General features: G+C 35.7%; 1 protein-coding gene across 6 annotated transcripts in view; it reads left to right on the top strand.

The window, feature by feature from the left end:
- Positions 1-17,858, top strand: part of CEP162 (centrosomal protein 162) — a 91,128-nt gene that overhangs the window by 16,914 nt on the left and 56,356 nt on the right. For all 6 annotated transcript variants that reach the window (XR_015555217.1, XM_004422082.3, XM_087443838.1 and 3 more), the window contains 5 exons: positions 1,044-1,162; positions 2,438-2,468; positions 8,125-8,235; positions 13,069-13,260; positions 13,857-13,938. Coding sequence is in view for 5 of the 6 variants with exons in the window: in XM_004422082.3 (XP_004422139.1) it covers positions 1,044-1,162; positions 2,438-2,468; positions 8,125-8,235; positions 13,069-13,260; positions 13,857-13,938 (535 nt within the window). In the remaining variant the exon portion in view is untranslated. The remainder of the gene's footprint in view (positions 1-1,043; positions 1,163-2,437; positions 2,469-8,124; positions 8,236-13,068; positions 13,261-13,856; positions 13,939-17,858) is intronic.

The following is a 17,858-nucleotide window of genomic DNA, read 5'->3' as shown; positions in this document are numbered from 1 at the left end:
TATCAACTAAAGTGGAGATGTTTCTGTAGACAGATCTCACTCTAACTTCCAAGCCTTCTCAAATGCATTCCCAGACTTCCATTATTAGTTATACTCAGGTTGTCCCCTCCATTCTAAGAGAAGACTAAAGGACAGCCTTTCCAGAAGCAGACTCTCTAGTACCTCGTACAGTCTCTCTCAACAGGCCAACCTGATTCTGAATGTGATCTAATTTTTGAAATACAAATAAGACTTTTTCTTTCTGGAATGATCGATTCCACTCTGAAAAGGCTGTTCCTCTTCTATAGCCCACAGATCTCTGTCAATCCTTTGATTTAAGTGCTGTAATCAACAGGTTAATAATTGATGAAAAGATCCTGGCCAAATAGTCCTTGCTCTACCTTCCCCATTAGTAGTCTGATGACATCATGTTAACGTGGACACAGCTTTCCCTTCTGTTGCAAAGTCATTGAGATATAATTTGAGACTTTAGCTGAAAAGTTCCCAGGATTGGGAAACAGTGAAGGTCATATAGGGCCAGTATTTCCTAAGAGAGGTGTCAGAGATAGACTTCTTATAAGTGCTGTTTAAGGCTTACGGTAGAGATACCTGCAGAAACCAAAAAAATCAACTTAAAAAAATAAGCAAAATCCATCCTTTTTAAGGGTGTCAAGATTTCACAAAAGTGCTGCTTTTTATAAGTAAGCAATTTGAGATTTTTGTCTTTAAAAAACAATTACTAAAGTTTGTTTTAAAAATGATATAAAATCTTTTGGACAGCTCTACAAATTTTTAGTTGGTTAATAATATAAAAGGTTAAAAATATAAAACTCTTATACTATTTGAAAGTACAAAAAACTGAAATGAGCCTAAGATAGTCTTATGAATTGAATTCTCATTAAATCTTTGCAAAAAAAAATACGTTCTCTAAAGATATCTTTATGTAAATATTTCAGTAAGTTATTCTCATGCAGACTTCTTCCTTTGAAAATCAACCGTTTTTTCCTGGAATTTGACTTCTTTGACAATGTGGTCCTTGTATTTTTTAAAATTATTTTCTTCAGAAAATTACAGTGATGATTTTGAAGATGAGGAGGATATTGATGCACCTTTGACTACTAAGGATGAAGAGACTAATTCCAAAGAAAATCCCAAATCAGAAGAAATAAATGCGCCCAAACAGGTATACATCAGTTATATATTTGAGTATTTATGCTAGTAGTAACATTACTGTCTGAAACTTACTTGGCTAAGATCATGAATTAAATTATTCCATTCACATTCTATGTTGCTATACTCTTAATTCTTTCGTTTCTCAGTCCTTACCAAAATGGTGAAAGATACTACAAGATATTGGCTGCCTGATAGAACTTACCCTTGAGCTATCTCACAGTAACTAGTAGGATAATTACTATTTGTTATATTGGTCTATATCTGGACACAGTCTCTTTTGGGATTGTGTGTTAGGAGTAGATGTTTTGAACATGTGAGAAACCATAAACTCTCTAAAAAGAAGTGAGGAACACTTTCCAGGTATTAATAAATACTCTTATCTTTAAATTTACTTAGTATTTTGTCCTTGGGTGTCTGTGTCACAGTTTGGGGGGAAAACCAAGATGACCTTAGAAATACATGAAGATTAATACACGTGATCTGATGAATATCTTTAGAGATTTAATGGGATTTATACTTGAAATATGGCAGTTACAATATTTTATAAAAAATAAATAGGTCAGTAGAAGGCACAATAGTGTGGTATATTAAGAAAGTATAGCCTGCATATCAATGTGTCAGCCTAAATGTGGAAGCCTAGTAGAGAGTTGTTTGGGTAAGGATCTGAATAGGAAGGAAATAAAGCTCTGTTATTATGGGATGATCCTACATACTGCTTAAACAAGTGGAGAATATAGGTGACACCAGTTAGAAAACTTATTCTAAGGGAACCTATAATATTGATGAATTTCAACCATCTTGCCATTTGGTGGTCTACATTTTTGAGACAAAATTTTGTCTCTCAAAATGTTGATGAAACAATGAATACAAGTTATATTTGATCATTAATTTTTAACAATAAGGGAAAAATGATTGGTGATATTATAATAGTGGGAATCTTACATGAAGTATACATGTTATCCTGAGTTCAAAAAATAGGAGAATTTTTGAGTAAGGTAGATGAGTAGGTGGCATGTAGATACTTTAAACAAGGCTTATGAAGGCCTAAGTTACTTACTGGTAATTGCCAAGGTTCTGAAGAGACTTTTAAAAGTTCTCTCATAGCTACAATCTCTGGTCTTGTAGAATTGTTGGTGAATGAGGGTGATGAAAGAAACCTAGAGGGCACATTTCTTGATCTTATAGTGGAGTAAAGCACTGGCTTTCAAATTTTGTTACTATTTCCATTGTCATTTTACATAACTTTGGTTTCAAATCATATGATCATTTTCTTCTTTTAATTTAGGAAGAAGAGAAAACTGGCATGCTGGCTAATGGTAAATATTGTGTATATTAATATATTTTAGTTGGCAAAAACTTAGTCTGTTCAGAGTTGCATCTAAATGATTCTGAATGAATCACTCTGTCTTTGTTTTTTAATATGTCTAGTGAAAGTTCACAGCTTTTCTCAATACTATGTGCCTTATGACTATCTTGAATCCTTCATGTTATATTTAAGAATATTTCTTTTTTAAAAGCCCAGGACCACATGGCTTCATGGGTGAATTCTACCAAACATTCAAAGAACAATTAATACCAATCCTTCGTACATTCATCCAAAATAGAAGAAGAAGGAATACTTCCAAACTCATTCTGTGAGGCCAGGATCACTCTGATACCAAAACTAGAGAAAGACACCTCATGAAAAGAAAACTACAAGAAAACAATCCCATTTAAAATAGCACCAAAAAGCACAGAATACTTAGGAATAAATGTAACCAAGGAGGCAAAAGATCTGTACACTGAAAACTGTAAAACATGATGAAAGCAATTGAAGCAGAAACAAACAACTGGAAAGATATTCCATGTTTTTGGATTAGAAGAATTAATATTGTTAAAATGTCCATATTACCCAAAGTGATCTACAAATTCAGTGCAATCCCTATCAAAATTCCAATGGCATTTTTCACAGATAGAAAAAACAATCCTAAAATTCATATGGAACCACAAAAGACCCCAAATAGCCAAACCAATCTTAAGAAAGAAGAACAATGCTGGAGGCATCACACTTCCTGATTTTAAGCTATGTTACAAAGCTATAGTAATCAAAACATTGTTGTATTGGCATTAAAAACAGACATATAGATCAATGGAACAGAATAGAGAGCCCAGAAATAAACCTGTGCATATATGGTCAATTAATTTTTGACAAATGCACCAAGAATACACAGTGAGGAAAGGATAGTCTCAATAAATGGTGTTTGGAACACTGGCAGCCACATGCAAAAAATGAAACTGAACCCCTGTCTTACACCGTACTCAAAAACCAACTCAAAGTGGATTAGAGGCTTGAACATATGACCTGAAACTGTAAAACTCCTAGAAGAATACATAGGGGGAAATCTTGACATTACATTTGGCAGTGATTTTTTGGATTTGACACCAAAAGCAAATGCAACAAAAGCAAAAATAGGTAGGATTACATCAAACTGAAAAGCTGCACAGGAAAGGCAACCACCAAGACAATGAAAAGACAATCTATGGAATGGGAGAAGATATTTACAAACCACATATCTGATGAGGGGTTAATATCCAAAATATACAAGGAACTCATACAACTCAATAGCAAAAAAAACCAGATAGCCCAATTAATAGACATTTTTCCAAAGAAGCGGTACAAATGGCCAACAAGTATATGAAAAGATGCTCAACTTCACTAATCCTTAGGGAAATGCAAATCAAAACCCCAGTGAGTTATCACCTCATACCTGTTATGAAGGCTGTTATCAAAAAGATAACAAATGCTGACAAGAACATGGAGAAAAGGGAACCCCTGCGCACTGTTGGTGGAAATGTAAACTGGTACAGCCACTATACTGTGGAGGTTCCTCAAAAAATTAAGAACAGAACTACTGCATGATCCAGCATTCCCACTCTGGGTATACATCCAAAGGAAACGAAATCATTATCTTGAAGAGATAGCTATGCTCCATTGTTCATTGCAGCATTATTCGCCATAGCCAAGGTATGGAAACAACGCAAACATCTGTTGATAGGTGACTGAATAAAGAAATGTGTTATGTATATATATTACTATTTAGCCTTAAAAAAGAAGGAATTCTGCCATTTGTGACAACATGGATGAACCTGGAGGGCATTATGCTATGTGAAATCAGCCACACACAAAGAAACAAATACTGCATAGTACCACTTATGTGCCGAATCTAAAAAACAAAAGTCAAACTCATAGAAACAGAGTAGAATGGTAGTTTCCAGGAGCTGGAAGAGTGGTGGGGGAAATGGAGAGGTTGGTAAAAGGGTACAAACTTTCAGCTGTAAGATGAATAAGTTCTGAGGATCTCATGTATAACATGGTGACTGTAGTTAATATTGTATTGTATAATTGAAATTTGCTAGGAAAGTAGAACTTAAATATTCTCACCAAGAAAAAAAAGGTAAATGTATGAGTTGATGGATGTATTAATTAACTTGATTTTGAAAATCCTTTCACAATGCATACATATATCAAATCATTAAATATATTACAATTTTATTTGTCAATTATGCCTCAGTAAAGTTGGGGAAAAGAAAAAGATGATTAATTGACAAAAGAAAATGTAATTTACACAGTCCCAATCAGTGGTATGTTGATATATGTAAATACTTCTTGTAAATACTTCTGTCTTAGTTGATTTCAAGATATCAATGTGATGAAACAGTATGAAGGTGTTATTCAGATACAATTGATGTGAATTACTTCAAAGTAGTTAACAATAGATGTAGTAAAGTAATTAAGAAGCAAAAAAGAAAACAGAAAGAAAGGGAAACTGCAGGCCAGTATCCCTGATGAATACGTGCAGAAGTTCTTGATAGGGCCGGCCCCGTGGCTTAGTGGTTAAGTGCGTGTGCTCCGCTACTGGCTGTCTGGGTTCAGATCCTGGGCGTGCACCGACGCACCGCTTGTCCGGCCATGCTGAGGCCGAGTCCCACATGCAGCAACTACAAGGATGTGCACCTATGACGTACAGCTATCTACTGGGGCTTTGGGGGGCGGGGGGAAGGAGGAGGATTGGCAATAGATGTTAGCTCAGAGCCGGTCTTCCTCAGCAAAAAGAGGAGGATTGGCATGGATGTTAGCTCAGGGCTGATCTTCCTCACAAAAAAATAAATAAATAAATAAATAGAAAAGAAGTTCTCCATAAAATACTAGCAAACTGAATTCAGCAGCACATTAAAAGGATCCTACACCATGATCAAGTGGGATTTATCTCTAGAGTGCAAGGATGGTTCAACATATGAAAATCAATGTGATACAACAGATTAACAACATAAAAGAAATAGCCACCTGATCATCTCAGTATACACAGAAAAAGCATTGGACAAAGTTCAACATCCATTCATGATTAAAACTCAACAATATAGAACTTCCCTCAACACAACAAAAGCCATATATGAAAAGCTGACAACTAACGTCATAATCAAAAGGAAAAAACTGAAAGCTTTCCCTCTAGATCCAGTACAAGGCAGGGGTGCCCATGCTCCCACTTTTATTCAACATGGAACTAGAAGTCCTAGGCAGAGCATTTAGACAAGAAAAAGAAATGAAAGGCAGCCAGATAAGAAAGGAAAAAGTAAAATTATCTCTATTTGCAGATGGTGTGATCATATGTGTAGAAAACTCTAAAGACTCAACAAAAGAAAAACTGCTAGAACTAGTAATGAATTCATTAAAGTCGCAGGATACAATATCAACATATGAAAATCAATGTCCTTTCTATACACAAACAACAAACTATCTGAAAAGGAAATTAAGAAAAACAATCTCATTCACAATAGCAACAAAAAGAGTAAAATTCTTAGGAGTAAACCTAACCAAAGAGGTGAAAGACTTGTATGCTGAAAATTATAAAACACTGATGTGGAAAATTAAAGAAGACACAGATTAATGGAAAGACATCCCATGTTCATGGATTGGAGAAATTCATATTTTTTAAATGTCCATACTATTCAAAGTGTGGATATACAAACCACAGTTCTACAATTCAATCCCTATTAAAATCCTAATGGCATTCTCCACATAAATAGATAAAACAATCCTAAAATTCATAGGGAATTACAAAAGACCCCAAATAGCCAAAACAAGCTTGGACAAGAAGTAAAAAGCTGGAGGCATCACACTCCCTGGTTTCAAAATATATTGTGAGGCCACAGTAATTAAAACAGTGTGTTACTGGTGTAAAAACAAACATATAGACCAATGGAACAGAATAGAGAACCCAGAAATAAATCCACACGTCTGTGGTCAACTGATTTTCAACAAGGGTGCCAAGAATATACAGTGGGGAAAGAAGAGTCTCTTCAGTAAATGATGTTCAGAAAACTGGATATCCATGTGCAAAAGAATGAAATTGGATGCTTATCTCACGCCATGTACAAAAGTGAACTCAAAATGGATTAAAAACTTAAATGTAAGACCTGAAACTATAAAACTTTTAGAAGAAAACAGGAAAAAATTTCTTGACATTGCCCTAGGCAATGGTTTTTTTGGTATGATCCCAAAAACATTGGCAACAAAGACAAAAATAGACAAATGGGATCACATCAAACTAAGAAGCTTCTGCATAGCAAAAGAAACAATCAGTGGAGTGAAAAGGCAACCTACAGAATGGGAGAAAATATTTTTAAAGCATATGTCTGATAAGGGATTAATGTCCCAAATATATAAGGAACTCATGCAACTCAATAGCAAAAAGCAGATAACCCAATTAAAAAATAGGCACAGGACCTGAATAGACATCTTTCCAAAGAAGACATACAAATGGCCGACAGGTACATGAAAAGATGCTCAACTTCACTAATTGTCAAGGAGATGCAAATTAAAACCACAATGAGATAATCACTTTGTACCTGTTAGAATAACTGTTATCACAAAGAGGAAAGAAAACAAGTTTTGGTGAGGGTGTAGAGAAAAGGGAACCCTTATGCACTGTTGGTGGGAATGTAAACTGGTATAGCCACTATGGAAAACAGTATGGAGGTTACTAAAAACATTGAAAATAGAATTGTCTTATTATCCAGCAATCCCACTTCTGGAGATATATCTTGAAGAGATATCTGCACTCCCATGTTCATTTGGCATTATTCACAATAGCCAAGATATGGACACAACCTAAATGTCCATCAACATATGAATGGGTAAAATAATATGCATATATATATAAAAATATTATTCGCCTTAAAAAAAGAAGGAAATCCTGCCATTTGCGACAGCATAGATGCACGTGGAGGACATTATGCTAAGTGAAATAAGCCAGATGCAGAAAGACAAATACTGCACAAGCTCACCTATATGTGGAATCTAAAAATGTCAGATTCATAGAAACAGATTAGAATGATGGTTAGCAGAGGCTGAGGGAGGAAGATATGGGAAGATGTTGGTTAAGGGGTACAAAGTTTCAGTTATAAGTTACAAGAGAAATAAGTTCTGGAGAGCTAGTGTACAACAATATGACTATATTTAACAAAAGTGTATTGTGTACTTGAAATTTGCTAGCAGGGGCAATCTTAAGTGTTCTCACAACACACCCAAAAAAATGTAACTAGGCAAGGTGATGGATGTAAATTTGCTTGATTGTGAATATTTCACAGTGCATGCATATATCAAATCATCAAGTTCTATACCTTAAATATATACAATTCTTAATTGTCAACTATACCTCAATAAAGTCGAGGGGAAAAAAGAAATTTTTTTTGTTATTTTTTTCAGGGCTTTTGACTTCCACATATAAAAATACATTAAACCTACCTATTTATGTTGATGTACGCCTACTCTCTTGAATGTTAAGACAAAAATCATGCTTATTAGAGATGTATGATTATATACTCTTTATATGTAAACCCTTATTTTTATATGGATTGCATATGATTAAAATATTTTCTTAAAGGAATCATATAAATGTCTCTACATTCCTAATTTCTTTTATGTTGTTCCAGTGGTGCTGCTTGATTCATTGGACTCTGTTGCAGAGGTCAACCTTGATGAGCAGGATGGAGCAACAGCTAAGCCAAAGCCAGAAATGACTGATAATGAAATGACAAGAACAGGTAAAAATGTTTGAAAAACTCATTATTCTCTAAATGTGTAATATTTTATGACTAATTGACTTCATTTCTAGGGAAAAATATATAATGTATAATAACTATATTGACAATACAATTTTAAATCTGACATTTTCTACCGTATTTAACAACTTAAATAATCTGAACTTGCTAATGGTGACACTTAGTAGGCCAAATAAAGTGTGTTTTTAAATAAATACTTATTAATAAATGAATGAATGCTGTTGATACAAAGAGTAGCATGGTAGGTGAATATTAACTAATTTTCTGTCCTCTAGAGTATTCAGTTAAATTTGTCCTGTATAGGAGAAATGAGACTTAGGTCTTACTGTGCTTTTCCGTAGTTCCCTTCATGTAGGAAAAAGCTAGATCACATCCCAAAATTCTGAAATGCTTAGGACCATGTTGACTTAACTAAAGATTGTAAAAGTCTTTAAGGCAATGCCTTTTCAAACGTTTTTAACACAGTGGAATCCTTATCTCCAAGTGAAATCTTATGTAGTACTCTTCATATAGATAAAAATGGTATTTTATCAGTATAAATGTAAATGTTTACATTTGTAACATTTACTTATGAAATTAGAGCAATAATGGTCTTTTGAAATTTTTGAAATCAAAAGTTATAGATATTTGTTATATTCTCATGTCACCTTCAGACTTCAAATATTTGTATATTTTGTTTTTGTTGTATAATATGAAAATATTCTTGACTTACCACTTAAATAGTTGCAAATGGGAATCGTTTAATCAGCTTACGTCGCGAGTCTCAGTTGACCAGTACGGTCAACTATAAACCAATTCAGACGTGGAAAAAAAGAGCAATAGAAATGATAACTCATTTACCAATTTTGAACATCTGCTTACATTTCATTTTATTTCTTATTTCTTTTTACTTTTTTATTGAAGTATAATATCCCTGTAGAAAAGTTCATGTATCATAATCATGCACCTTGATGAATTTTCAAATACTGAACACACCCATGTAGCCAGCAACTAGATCAAAGCACAAAACATGACCCATACCACGAAGTCCACTCTGATCTCTTGTTTCTAGTCAGTGCTATTCCAAGAGTCACCACTATCCTGACTTTTTTATCCACTTCTATTTTAAAATATAAAAGTCAAAAAATTACAACAGAATTTTCCCATCAAGACATGTTACTCATTTACTTGTTATTATGCAACTGAATATTCTGCTATGATGAAAGCATGTGCTGGGCACATGTTCCCCAGTCTTACTGCTGTTTATTTAAGTACATGTCACATGTGTGCTGTGATAGTGGATCCACTTGCACGTTTTTCAGTAAGCAGACGTGAATTCCTTTAAAGGACCAATGTGGAGCTACAGCTTTTCTCATCAGTGATACATTATAGGAAGTTCGTATAAGTACAGGATGGCCAGAGAAACTGTATTCTAAGATATACATGAAAACAAAGCAGGAGGCAAAAGTTAGCACTCTGATGATGTTCAAAATATTACAGTTACATAAAGGGCACATTTGAGTTTGCAGATTAATTTCTGTTATAGTTTTTAAGTTTTATAGCATGATTTAAAATGAAATTTCAATCAGACATCTTTGGAACCCATGATTTTCTCTGAAACCCCGATTTTGTAAAATATAGTATGAAAACTGCTGCTGTAGTTTATAAGAAAAACTCAGAAATAAAAAATGTATTGCTGGAAGTAAAAATTCTGTTTAAGATGATCCAAGCAGTTATATAGTTATAGTTTTTTGGTCGTATTTCTTAAATGTTTTTGATTCTGAAATATTTTGATGAGTCAATTACTGACAGATAGTAGAGTGTGAACTTATTGTCATATAGGCTTTGATTCATCTTCCCAGCCTTGCCAGTTATCAGCTGGGTGACATTGGACACTTAGTGCTCCTAAGCCTGTTTCCTCTTCTTTAGAACGAGACCTTGTGATAGTCAACTGAGATAATATGGCGTGCCTAGGACATTGTTCAGATTCAGCAAGCAATAGCAACTCTATGGTTGTTACCATTACTGTAATTTATGTCTACTCTCTGTTAATAGTACAAGTTACAATAAAGAACCTGAAGGGACTCAACACAATGCTCATTGTCTGTTGGGTATTGAATCTACCTAGTATTTCAAAAATACACTTGAAAATCTTCAAATCAGCATCTGAACTTGGTGTAAGAACTGAAAAGATCAGTGGGGGTGTTTTTTTCTTTTACCATGTTTCTTCCAGTATTAAGCAGGCTCAGATTAGGTGATACATTGTCAAAGAGCTTCTTTTTTTAATACTATTACTTATGACATTCTTTGTGCTTTATTGTAGTAAAAAGACTGTAGCTATAAAAAGGAAGTTTTCGTAACACCAGGCTGGATCTAGCCTTTCGCTTGTTTTCATTTGTCACGCGGGCAGGTACCATTTTGTGCTGTGGCTGCGTGACTGGAGCAGTCACGGGTTGACAGTACTGCTCTACCACTAGACCCTCGCCCCTGCAACATAGGATTTGATACTGCTCAGCTTTCTAAAGTGGAGAAATACAGGGAGCTTTTGACTATAGTAATATGTAAAATAACTACATGGAGTACTCTTTCTAATGTAAAAGGCAGAGAAGTCAGCCCTTTACTTTTCTCTCGATAAAATGCTTGGAAAGGGGCCGGCCTTGTGGTGTAGTGCTTAAGTTAGGCACGCTCCGCTTCGGCAGCCGGAGTTCAACAGGTTTGGATCCTGGGCGTGGACGTACACCACTCATCAGCCATGCTGTGGTGGTGACCCACATGTAAAGTAGAGGAAGATTGGTACAGATGTTAGCTCAGGGCTAATCTTCCTCAGCAAAAAAAAAAAAAAAAAAAAAAAAACCTTGGGAAAAGTTAACTTCTATGACCCTGGAATTATTTTTAATACCACTTGAATTAATGGCTCAAGTTAGGAGAAAAGTATCTTTCCCCTGCTCTGTTTTCTGAGCAGTCCTTAATACCTCTCTATCCTCCATTTCTAATTTCTAACTTTCAGGTCATTTGTTTTTCTACATGTTTTCTACTGTTGCTTTAAAGCCTGGAACCTCTGTTTTCTGACACCTCACACCTGTGGTAAATTAGTTATGAGCATTCAGTACTGCCTTGCTGTTTACCATTTGGGGTCTTTTCTTCTATATATACTCAGCAGATACTTAAGCATCTTGGTATTTCTGTAGAGGAGGGAAAACGCCTTGTGCCTTTTTCCTGTCTTCATGAGCTTAACTCTGTCCTCAGTCATGCTCAGTCATGGATGGGTTAGGGGAATGTTAGGCTGACCTTAACAGGCAAGAACTTTTTCTTCAAGTCCTGTTAGAAAATCCCTGCCACTTAACCATTAGTGATTCTAATGGTTAGTTAGAATCCCCCACTTTTTTGTTTTTAATTTATTTAAGCGAATCTATTATTTTTGGGGCATGCTCCAGATAGCACTGGTGACCTGAAGCATTAGATAGAAAGATATCCCATTGTAAGGCATTCTTACACAATCTTATATGGGGTCACTTGGCTCAAAAATAGCGCCTCGGAATTGTATACTATATAACCTGCAGTTTATATAGGGGAAGATGAGTGTGTATTCACCATTTTATTTTTAAGCGTTAATTACTTAATCATGGATGTCAAGAGAAGAGGAGGCTGGTCACCCTATTTCTCTTTTGTTTCCCACTCTTCTGTGACTTCTTTATTCTTTAATTTTGAGAATTCCACTGTTAGTAATGAAAATTACAGAATGAGTAAGAAAATACTCATAAAAATCATAGATCATTATTGTCATTAGATTCTTTGAATTCTTTTTTCCAGGATTTATGTATCAATTGGTGGCAGGAGGAGGAGGGTAATAGGGAAGGAAGAAGGAATGATGACATCAAATTTTCTATTTTGGATGACTGGGTACATAGTGATGCCATTAGCTACAATAAAAATCTGGTAGTAGAACAAGTTTTGTTATAATAATATAATAATAATAGTATAATAATGAATTCAGTTGGGGATATGTTAGATGTGATTTACTCATAGAACAATCTAAATATCTGTTAGTTTAATATTCAGAAAAGAGATAAGGACAAAAGACAGATTTGAGAGTCATGATCATATGGGTAATAGTTGAAGCTACGGATCTTGATGAAATTAGGCCAAAAAAATAAGTGAGAAATTTAAAAAATAGGGCTAACGAGGGAGCCGTGAGATGAGCCATTACCATAAGGGGTGGAGAAGTAGCCATCAGAGTGGTGGGAAGAACAAGGAGAAGGAATGCAGAAGAAACAGTTCCCAGGAAAAGGACAGTGTCACATGTCTCACAGTGTTGAAGAGAACCGATGAGGGCTGGATTTGGCTGTTAGGAAATTGCTTTTGATTGTAGCAGCTTTAGCAGGATGTTGGGACACATCTTGGATTGCAAAGTTAGAGGGGTGGATAGCAGTTGAAGAAATGCAGGCTACAAGATGCTTGGTGGCACAGGGAAGCAGAGAGAGTGATAGTGGTCAGGAAGAGGCAGAATCCTTGAAATGATTGTGGCAGTGTGGGAATTTTAGGAATAGCTTTATCCAGTGCAGGGCGGTTGATTAAGGGTAGTAGGAAGAGAAGGCAGTAACCAGTGGAGCCAGATTTTACAGTTACCATGTCAGAACACATCTCAACTTGCTGAAAAGAGTCATTGATAGGCTATAGCTATCTATTACCTACGTTTGTCTTTACCTCTCTCTTTATAATGTCCCTGTTGTCCTACAGCCTTGTTCATCGTTCCTAGCAGACTAAGGGGTGATATTCGTGTTTTATCTTTCTCGTGTATTTGTGTAATTACACTGGAGATGACGTTTATTTCAACAGGTATTTCTTATGGACAAAGCAATAGTGACATTGAAGCTCTACATCAGGCTTATTGTCATATAGCCCATTCTTTGGGGGATGCAGATGAACAAAGAATTGAGAGGAATGCAGTAGAAAATATCAAGAGCTCAGTGAAAGATCGTCCTCAAGAAAATGAAGAGTCCTCTAAAAACATCTCTACCACAGAATCTGGTAAAAGCTTAGTTACTTGAGACCATCTCTGAACAGTTTGCAGTTTAGTGTAATTTAAGTACAATTTGCTATAGTGATTGTTTCTCAGCATCTTAATTTGTTTAAAGGGTTTACTCGAATGAAATCTAGGAATCATTGGTTTAACTGTAAAGTTAGAGCTAAACGTGGGATAAAATTTCAATTCTTCCTCCAATATGCCTTGACCAAATTAAGATATCACTCAAGTGTTTTCACATTTTTTACTCTTTTCCATGTACATATACTAAAGTTATTTTTTAAATAGAGAGCAATATTTTGGGATCAACTAAATACATATTTAGCAAATATGTATGTATGTGTCTCTTGGATACACACATACACATATACATGAGATATATATGTCTATACAGCTAATGTATAGATATATGTATTTCAAATATAAATATCAAAGGAGGTTTTCTTGGTAAGCAGATTTACAGTGGGAATCCAGATTTACTGTATGGCTATTTTGTTAACTACGTCCATCAGAGAAAATGTAATTTTGGTTGTATTAGCCATTAAATTAAACAATTTGCATAACATTTTTTGGTTGCTATTTTAACTGTTTTCTCCTCTAGATCTGCCCACAGTAGAGGAGCTGATGAAACCTATCAGAATAGATTCCTTTGGGGTCGGTGGTTTTGATTTACAACCTGTCAGGTATGAGTTTTTTGAAATGGATTGTGCAGGTTGGTTGTTTGTTTATTTATTGTTTTGTCACTGGAAACTGGTAGAATCATTTCTTCTACGTAATCATTCCTGGTGAATGATTAATGGGTAGCTTGTATGAGTCTGCCCATGAGTCACTACTCTCTTCTTTTCATATTAGCCCTTACTCAATTAGTTCATGAAAATTCTTCTAAAGCTAAAATTAAAAAAAAATAAGTGATTCTACTAAAAAAGTTGCTGTCATTAAGTAGTCTTAAAGCTTTTCACTGGAAAATACAATCCCCTCAGCTTTTAATAGCTTGGGGACAGTTGATTCCAGTGGTGAGAGGGAGCATGAATTTTATTCTGTGTATGTGAGTCTTAGATTTGTTTCTTTATAAACCAGTCAGTTTTGGACTTAGTCTCACAATGTGAGTTCTTTGCTCACAGGAGAAATGGGCTTCGTGAAAACGCTGCAGCTCCAGTACATTTAAGCTTGTGGGACCTCATTGTCATTCTCCCACACACAGAGTAGCTCGTCACAGTAACCTTGTCGTAAGACAACTTTGCATTTGTGTAGCACTTAGAGTCACATCCATTATCTCATGTGATCCTCATAACAAGTAGGACAGGCGTGTTTATTCCCGCCATTCAAGTGATGACACTGAGGTGAACTCAGTTTAGTGGTGGAGCTCTCACAAGATTATGATGATGATGATGATAACGATGATAACACTAACATTTTTATCACATGCTTACTGTGGGCCAGGTGCTATGTGTTCCTTACATACACTGTTTCATTTAATCTTATAGCAACTCCATGACGTGTATTCCATTATTATCCCCATTTCATAGATAAGAAAAGTGAGTCTTAAAGAGGTTAAATAAATTGCACAAGATCGTATGGCTGTAACCAGGGAAGACAGGAAGTCCATGTGCTTAACCAATTACGTTGTCATATCTTTGATGTCCTTGAAATATTTCTGTGAAAAGCTTGTGATCCATTCATGCATTCATTCACCCGTTTATACCCATTTATGTCTTCAGCAGACACATTTTGAGCCCCTTCTTGTGCCACATCCTCGTCATGTAAATCCACTTGCAGTGATTTCTTGGCCTTGTTTCTACATTTGTACTAGTTGAGCAGAAATGATGCAGTGAAGCTTACACTAAAACTCATCTGCTTGAATGCTAAGTCTAGTATTCTTCCAGTGATCTGCAGTGCTAGTTATTATTTTTGTAGGGCAGATTGTGCTCATTCGTCATTGCTGTTTGGGGCTGAGTGTTACTGAAGAGATTTTCTACACCATCTTGTGTCTTTGTTGGCATAGGTGGAACCGTTTTACTTTTGAAGTCTAAAACATAGATTTTTACATTTGTGTTTAAAAACTGAAAATAAGTATACTTGCATTAAAGGCATAACAAAAATTATAGAAATATCAGTGGTATAAACTTTAGTACATATATCTGAAAACTCTTTAGTAAACTGTAGGGTAAATAATCTTAGCTGCTGTAACAGATATTCCTTGAAATTTTAGTAGCTTAACGTCATCAAAAATTTATTTCTTGCTCATACCTATTCCCATGTGTGGCAGTGGGTTTGGGGTGGTCTCTGCTCCACACAGTCGTTTAGGGACCAGGCTTCTGCTGTCATCAACACATGGTTTTAAGGGTGTCATGGCCTCATCCACCCAGTCAATAAGGGGGAGAAAAAGGATGGTTTAGCATACTTTCTCTTAACTGCCTCAACACAGAAGTATTACATCACTTCAGCTGACATTCTTTTGGTAAGAACCAGCACAACCAGCTAAGATCTAAGAGGGCTGGGAAATGTGGTTTCCTTGTGTGCCCAGGAAGGAAAATAAAAAATGAGTTTGATAGGCAACTAGCCAGTCTCTACCAGAATCTACCCTTCTAATAGCCAAGTACCCATTTCACTCTTCTTCATATACAGACCCACTCACCCGCTCCCCAAAGCAGGCAGCCCAAAGTCCCATTCAGGACTGTCCTTCTGAAAGGCCGGGATTTCCAGGTGAAGCATGGTCCTCTCCATCAGTTTTGATTGTGGCTCCTCATTGTTTACTAATCGATGAATTAAAAAGACAAGTTATATACTTCCTCACCTCCACCCAATACGCAATGGTGAAACTGCAACAAATACTCCCATTCAGAATGAAAGGAAAAGAATAAGGAAAATACTGAAATTGGTATTGCAACTTTGAAATCCACTGGTAAGGCGTTTTAAAGATCCCCCACCTTGCAGGTGGGGGTCTTCCTTAATGAGGCCATCATTCTGCTCTTGAGGAACTGTCTTATAAATATGTCATTCCACATAGCTCCTGGTTCCACTTCGTGGAGGGCTTGTCTTGTATTTTATTGCCCTTGGCCACAGCTGCAGTGGGTTTTGGGGGGAGGATATGCCCGTCTTGGAGGATGCGCTCCTTTCTCAGTCCCCTTCCTGCCTGTAGGTGGTTTTAAGACTCCCAGTCACTGGCTTTTTTTTTTTTAAAATAAGGTGGTGGATTCTTTAGCATTACAGTTCCTTCATAAAGTTTAGTAGGCTCCTGATCTGTCTGGTTCCAGTCAGTCCCATGTGCCAGTAACGACACTTCAAGTTGTTTGTTGGACAGAGATTTTAAATCTACTTGATGTCTTTGCTTCCCTGTCCCTCTATTTTTTCCCTCAATTTAATTGCAGCTCTCTGGATATTATAGGGAACAATAACCTTAGTGGGACGATGACATTTTTAATGTGATCTTTGCCAAGGGACTGAGTCACGCTTTTCAACCAAGAAGTCTCATGACATCTTGCTTTTTTGTAGCATTTTTCAATGCCAGATCTTAGTATTTGAGTCTTGACACAGAGAGTGGACCCAAGAGGCCCTGAGTTTCTAGATTCTCTCTGTTGCCTTTGATTTCTTCTTACAAACCAGCCCATTCTATCTTGAGCTTGTCCTTCTTTTAATAATATCTTGTCACAAGTAGCCAATAGTAGCTAGTACTTAAAAACTCCCTTTACTCTCTGGCCATTTCTCTTAGTTCCCCAGACTCAGTAGGCATGTGGTCTGCCTTACAAACTATTGTAGGTGACAGTTTAGCAAATGTTTTGCCAGCGTAAAACATGGGATGCCACCTCTCCAGCCTCTATATCAGTTTCCTTGCCATGCAAAACCCAACCACTAAGCCAATGACACATTATTTAGGTTCTTGTCACCATAGCAGTCACATTCTAAAGGCCAGAACTGTCAGATCACCCCATCTAGATGCACGGCAGCAAGGAAAGGTAGTTTAGTTGGTACGCAGCAGAGAGGAAACAGTTTTGATGAACGTCTAACTAGGCTCTGCTGCCAGGAAGAAGGAAAGAACTATTATATTTTCTGATGATTCCATGTACTTTAGAAGCTTCTAGCAGTTACTGAGAGGCCAGTCTACCTTACATGAAAATGGTAGCCTCTTAAACTTTTCTTTTGTTTTATAAATTACAAAATTAAATGACATGATTAAGTAGTTTGAAATAACAATATCCATATTTTTAAAGCCCCCATAATATGCTGATATTTAACCATATTTAGAACATTTCCTTAAGGGATAGTTCCCATATTTTTAAAATCTAATAGTCTGAAATGTTAGATTGCATTTAAGTGTTTTAAACCACAGAAATTATTTTATTTCAAAATTTTAATGATTTTTCTGTTTTACTTTAAAATTTTTCCTATACTGTGATGAAATTTATGCTTTTTAATATTTATGTTCTATACCTCATTGACATAAATTATGATTACTTGTTTAGTTTCTTCTAGAAATGTAAAAAATGTTTTTTTTCTGCTTTAAATGCATGTTGACTTTGTAAGATATTATGGATAAAAGATATATTACAAAAGTGTATTTAGAAATTCATATTTTATTTATACAAAACCAGTCTCAGTCTTGTTT

This window comes from Ceratotherium simum, chromosome 19 (assembly GCF_057802395.1).
Source record: "Ceratotherium simum simum isolate JZ-2026a chromosome 19, ASM5780239v1, whole genome shotgun sequence".
NCBI classification, from domain to species: domain Eukaryota; kingdom Metazoa; phylum Chordata; class Mammalia; order Perissodactyla; family Rhinocerotidae; genus Ceratotherium; species Ceratotherium simum.
This window is presented reverse-complemented; position numbering and strand designations above follow the sequence as displayed.